General features: G+C 42.4%; 1 protein-coding gene across 2 annotated transcripts in view; it reads right to left on the bottom strand.

Moving 5' to 3' along the window:
• The window catches only part of BMPER (BMP binding endothelial regulator), a 220,837-nt gene that overhangs the window by 71,889 nt on the left and 142,618 nt on the right, over positions 1 to 6,330 (bottom strand). For both annotated transcript variants that reach the window (XM_019538495.1, XM_019538505.1), the window contains exon 13: positions 605 to 941. In XM_019538495.1, coding sequence (XP_019394040.1) covers positions 605 to 941 — 337 coding nt within the window. The remainder of the gene's footprint in view (positions 1 to 604; positions 942 to 6,330) is intronic.

Raw genomic sequence — 6,330 nt, 5'->3', positions numbered from 1 at the left:
GAGGCTGCAGCTGGAGTACTGTGTCCAGTTTTGGGCTCCACATTCAAAAAGGATGTGGAGAAGCTTGAGAGAGTCCAGAGGAGAGCCATGCGCATGATCAGAAGTCAGGAAAACAGACCTTACAATGACAGGCTGAGAGCCATGGGGCTATTCAGCCTGGAAAAGCACAGGCTCAGGGGTGATCTGGCAGCCACCTATAAATTTATCGGGGTGTTCACTAGATTCTGGGGGAACGTCTGTTCACCAGAGCACCCCAAGAGATGACAAGATCAAACGATCACAAACTCCGCCGCGACCGATTCAGGCTGGACATAAGAAAGAACTTCTTCACTGTCCAAGCCTCCAAGTTTTGGACTAGACTGCCAGCGGAGGTGGTTGAAGCACCCACTTTGAACACCCTCAAGACACATTTGGATGCTTATCTTGCATTTGGATGCTTCCTGCCCCTGGGGCAGGGGGCTGGACTCGATGATCCTCTGGGGTCCCTTCCAGCCCAAATGTCTATGAAATCTAAACTGAGACTGAGCACAGGATTGCATCCTTATATTTCTACTCAGAAGCTCTCTATTATTTCCCTCCTGGCTCATTAGTGGACTGCACTTACCGGTAGAAGTTAGTATAATCCACTGTTGAGTGACAATTCTGAAACTCCCAGGCTTTAAGTTTCTGGCATTCCCGGTGGGCTCTGAGTTTTACCCTCACTGTTCCTTGGCATAGTTCAGGTGCAGGTTTCCTCTGTGGGCGACTGCAAAACTCATTTGACTCGATGCGCCAGGACTCAGCAAAGTCATCCACCTCAAACTTAAAATTGCCGTCACCTCCAATCAGGTCATCTCTCTTGTGTCCATTGTAGTTGCCACACAAACCACAGAGTTTGCCCTTCAAATGAGGTGCTGCCATGACTTCAACAAAACTGTCCCCATCCCAGGAGATTTCTAAGCCTGATACAGAAAGGAAGAAGACAAAAAAAACTTTATAATAATTAAGCACAGTTTATGTTTACAAAACAGTGTGCCTGAGGAACTAAATGAAACCTTTGCTTTCATCCCATAATATTGCTGGATTTGGGTCTTTTGCATAGAACTGTTCAGGAAGTGCAATATTTCTCAGATCTAGGGTGACCATATGTTCCAGTCTGGCCAGGATAAATTTCAATACTGATTTTGTAGTCTGGGACAGATTTTGTAGGCTGTCCCAGTGTCCTGGCTGGTTGGTAAAAATGCAGACAAAAGTCCCAGACGGTGCCACCCCACCCACATTGCCCAGCTTGGCTCCTCCTGAGCAGTGGCTGGAGTCAGGGGGCAGGCTGGGCTGGGCACCGCTCCTGCTGGGAGTGAGGATCAGCCAGAGGGGATGAGAGTCAGTGTCTTGGATTTCCTTAAAAATAATATGGTCACCCTATTCAAATCAGAGTAAATTACAGTATATTGTAAGAATTTGAGGGCTAAAGACAGGAGGGTTTCTTTTAATCCAAAGTTGTAGATGAGACAGAAGCATTTTGGGTGAAATCCTGGCCTCACTGGAGTCAATAGCAAAATCGCCTGGAACTTCAATGCAGTCAGAATTTTACAGAGTACAGGCAGCCACCATATACAATTTTGCCTACACCACAGCACACCAACAATGAGTTATGGAGCTACCACTTGCTCTGAAAGCTCATTTATTCCTTGTTCTTTATGCTGATACAGATAGTCAGTAACACTTTTAGTTATGGATACCTAGAGATCAAGTTCTACTCCACCTGTTGGACACCTAAATGGACTTTAGTGCCAGAGTGCAATTCTATTCCATCCTGTTCAAGTCCATAAATATCCATTACTGGATCTACTTTTGTAACAGACCACCACCTTGTCCTTAACACTGAGTCACAGAAAAGTAGTGAGAAGGTGAACACATCCACCTTTTGTATTAACTGTTTTTCAAGGACATAAGCAAGGTGGAATAGGATTGTATTTATGTCCTTAGTCTGAGACTAGTACACTTACTTTACATAAATCAATAAAGACATTCAAATGGGTAGTCATGTTCAGAGCACACCACCTGGAAAAGGATTCAAAATGGTTAATTTAAAAGAGGTTCAGATCCCTGTAGTTCATTCCAACTTTTGCCCATGAAATTCCCATAAATTACCAAAACATTCGGATGCAAGAGGAGGCTGGGTTTGAGATGCAGAAGCTTGGACTGAGATATTGATGAGGTCCCTTCCAGCCCTACTTGCCTATGATCCTATGCATTGTTTCATTCTTCGTCTTGGTTTGACAACTCTCTCTTAAAACTAAAATTTTGTACCTTCAGGATGTCAAGTTTTAAATTGTTTTCTATGGGAAGTAAAAATATAGATGCTAAAAGAACAACCTTTTGATATTGTTTTGAAATAAAAGAACATTGGTAATTACTGAGGTTCAAGTCCTATCAGAAATTGTTACTCTTTACCTTCATTCCCATTGTCAGTGCCATCTGAAAATAATACTTTAGCTTAGGGAGTGCTTTCCTTTGGAATATCACAAAGCATGTGGCCAACAGTTATATATCCTCCCGACTTCCCTGTATCATTACCTGCATTCTACTAGAAACAAGACCCAGAAAATTTGTGCCTTGGTCAGATTCACACAAGACACCTGTGGCACAGCCAGGAACAGAACCAGGATTTCTTCACACCCTCTTCTTTCAGGCTTCATGGGCATTTATACACATACCTTTTCATGCTGCGATGCACCGGAGATTCTGCTCCACATGTGAGCTGACATGCCCAGAGCTGCATTTCTTGTATTTGTGTAAACAGTGCATCAGCGCTGGGTAAGTGGCAGTGGGTGTGCTTTTGAACTAAAACACCTTCAATGTGTTTGAACGCGCCGAAGGTGTTTTAGTTCAAAAGCACACCACCACCGTTTTCTCACCGCTGACACACATTTCGCCATTTGTACAAATGCATGCAATGCAGCGGTAGGCACTTTCAAAAGCTCCTGGCGCTGCATCACACACACATCTAAAAATGTCCCATATGATCACTGTCCCCTGCATATTCATATAAGTAACTTAACATACCAATCACTCCATTCAAATCAGAAATGGTTTCTTTAGCAATAAGACTTATTGACTCATATTACATTTTCAATTTCCATAACTGCTCAAATAGAAGGTGCCTCAGAAGTAACTGTAATCAGAACAATGGCTGCAAAAGGGTTTTTTTGTCACTGGTACGGATTGACTTTTCCATGCTATGTTTGAGACATGGTTTGAGACATGTTATCATGTGTTTTGGGAAAACAGTTGTCAAGTAGATAAGAATATAACAAATGCCAGACTGAATCAGACCAATGGTTCTAGCCCGGCATTCAACAGTAGCAGGAGTAGATACTTTAGAAGCAGAGTATTGACAGGGCATAACTAGAGTGATCTATCCCCCATTCATTACTGTGTCATCCCCCCATGCATCCACTATCAGTGGTTTTGTGATGCCAGAGGACACATTTCTGACAGGTACCCATTCAAGTGTGCTCCCTCACAGTATCATGGTTTCTTATGAAGGCAGTGCATCCTTCATAAGAAAGTGCAGGTGTGTAGTGCAACATCTAAACATATCCTTATTTAACCCATGTCTAAAAATAATTTGACATATTGTTATAACACTTGAATTGTGAAAGCCACTACATCTTCTTCCAGGGGCATTATTATTTAGTTTACTAGAAGATGCAACAAGCTTTCACTACTGTTGACAAACAGTTTGCAAAATGAAAAGGAGCAGACCTGCCTTTCAGATTGCATTGGGCATCACGCACAGCGTTGCTAGTGGAATCTGACCCCAGCCATCTTTGCTTCTGACAACATTGCACAAAACAAAACACAGCTTGATTTTCAGACATCAGGTCAATCTTGCCATGCCAGCAATTAGAAGAGCTGCCATTATTTTGTAAATTGAGTACACTTCTTCTGGAAAACTCAGATAAGCTCTCTCAAACTTTGAAGTGTCAAGATCCAAATTTTAAGTCCATCTCTGTTTACGTTATGAATCTAATTTAGAAGTAAATGCTCAACTCATTCTCCAAATGAGCTCCATCATGCTGCTTAAATGAAGTCACAAAGGCAAGAAAGGAGGTTGGTCCAGATTAATAGCTCCATATTCATTTTCCAACAGTAGCTCGATTGCTGAAGAAGCATTAATTGACTTCACTGAAACAACTCATGTTGTCCAGTATTAGTAATGGTTGTGCAATCTAAATGTAAAGCCATTCAGAGATAATGTAACCTACTGATGAATGTGTGTTATATGTCATCCTATGGGCCCCGACTACAGGAGATATCATTCCCAAGGCACCAGTTGGCTTCAGCTGAAGCTATAGAAATTCACACTTCTAAATCAGGAGGTTTATGCTTCGACTGTCAGCACTAGCCAAGAGGGACACTGTCATACTAATAAAACAGGATGTACTTTTCACTAATTGCATATAGTATAATTACATTATATCCTGCTTTCATATTTCAGGTTCAAATGAACACTTGCTAACTGTCTCATACTGCTTATTTTTAAGGATGTATTCCCCTTTATTTTATTTATTTTAATGAAGAGCATATAGACTTCTCCCCATAACAGAGCTTTTTTGATTTCCCATAAAAAGGAAAGATTATTGGTGCTATGAATTTTGTAGCTCGCACCATGATACACCAACTATTGCTGCCGGCTATTCACACTGCATAGCATGTATCTTTTTGTTTGTGCATACGTGGAAAATTTAGTTTATTTAAATAGATTAACAAGAGCTGTAACAAAGGGGATTAGTCTATGGAACAATGTTTGAAAATTGTCCGCTTGGCAGACAGAAATTGTTTGGAAGTGTTGTTTGGTGCCTATTTCTTTTTTCTTTCCCAAACGGATGAGTTTCCCGTTCTCTTGGACAAGAATCAGGATTTAAGTGATTGGCAGGATTTGAGGCCAAAGGACACAGCATCTGTCCCATCAGGGGACGTGCAGAATAGGAACATTTTTTGAGTTGCTTCATAGGGGTTTCCAATTTTCCCCTTGCATTGGGGAATGCTTAACAAATGTGTTGCTTGCCTTCTTAACTTGGCACAGCATGTGCTATCCTGCATTAGAAATCCTTTCTGGATATATGCACATCACACACTGCAATTCACATGCTGGGGGCTCTTTCCAATTGTTCTGTAGGATTTCTCACGGTAGAGGTATCCTCAAGATCTGGCAGACATGACTCTTCTCTATGGATTTAGGGGCAAATCCCAGTACGTGAAGCCTGAGCAAATGAGGTTCATGCAGAGGCTCTGCACAGGTGCTGAGCAGACAGATTCATCCCACAACCTGCCAGTGGAGGAAAAAACTCCATCACAGCATCTGCTGTGCTCCCTGCTATTTCCAACATGGAAATTTAAAAAAAACCCTGCATCATTACAAGCCTAAAACTATCTGCACTGTCATGGAAATGGGGCACCACAGCTGCTGCTTCTGGATACTCAGGACTAGAGCCAGTCAGGAATTTTTCAGCAAAACAGGGTCCCATTGTAAAAGGCCAGTTCGTCTAACCTGGAATATTTCTGGGGAACATATTGGTTTCAGTGAATTTCCAACTAAACACAAGCAAGGTTCCAACTAAGCTCCTGCCAAAATGCCTGGTGGAGCACATAGGAACTTAGGCTCCATGGTCTGTACCTCTAAGGACAGCCTTTCCATGCAGGCTGCCTGGGTGCCAGGGATAGCAGAGATCCAGGCTCCCTGCCATGGAGTTGGGAACTTGGGTGCTGCTGGGTGAGCTTATGCTGAGCCAAAAACACTAGAATTTGTACTCACAGGGTACATGAAACAATGGATTATTTCTAAATGCTTTTTCTCAGATACCAGCGCCTGGAAGAAGCTTCAAAAATTCTCTTTTTTTCCTCTGAAGAAGGTATATTTTTCCCCCCAAATTTAGAATTTCCTACAGAACAGAAATTCTGACTTCCAGCCAGTCCGACTGGGCACATTCCATCTCCCTGAACAGACTGTCAGTAGCTTGTCCTCCCCCCACCAAAGTGGAGCCATGCAGTTCAATTGCTTTTCAAGCTTTGTGTGCCAAGGCAAAGAGAAATTGGCTCTTAGTGAAGCTTTCAGTAAAAGGAATCTGATCCGTGACTGTTAAGGGGAAGAATTATTTAAACTATAATTGGTGGTGATTACATACTCCTTGGTATTTTGTCATATGCCATGTTTGCGCTGCATCTGCCAACACGGGGTGGGAGGGTTACATGCAGTCGTTCTTTGGGCTTATCCCAGCAATTAACAGAGTAGCAGCAGCATTAGCTGCCAGTCAAATTTGATTGAGAACGTCGCTTTGGCCTGTG

This window comes from Crocodylus porosus, unplaced genomic scaffold (genome assembly GCF_001723895.1).
Source record: "Crocodylus porosus isolate Cpor-Errol unplaced genomic scaffold, CroPor_comp1, whole genome shotgun sequence".
Taxonomy (NCBI): domain Eukaryota; kingdom Metazoa; phylum Chordata; order Crocodylia; family Crocodylidae; genus Crocodylus; species Crocodylus porosus.
Note: the sequence above shows the minus strand (reverse complement) of the source record. Positions and strands in the feature narration are given on the sequence as shown.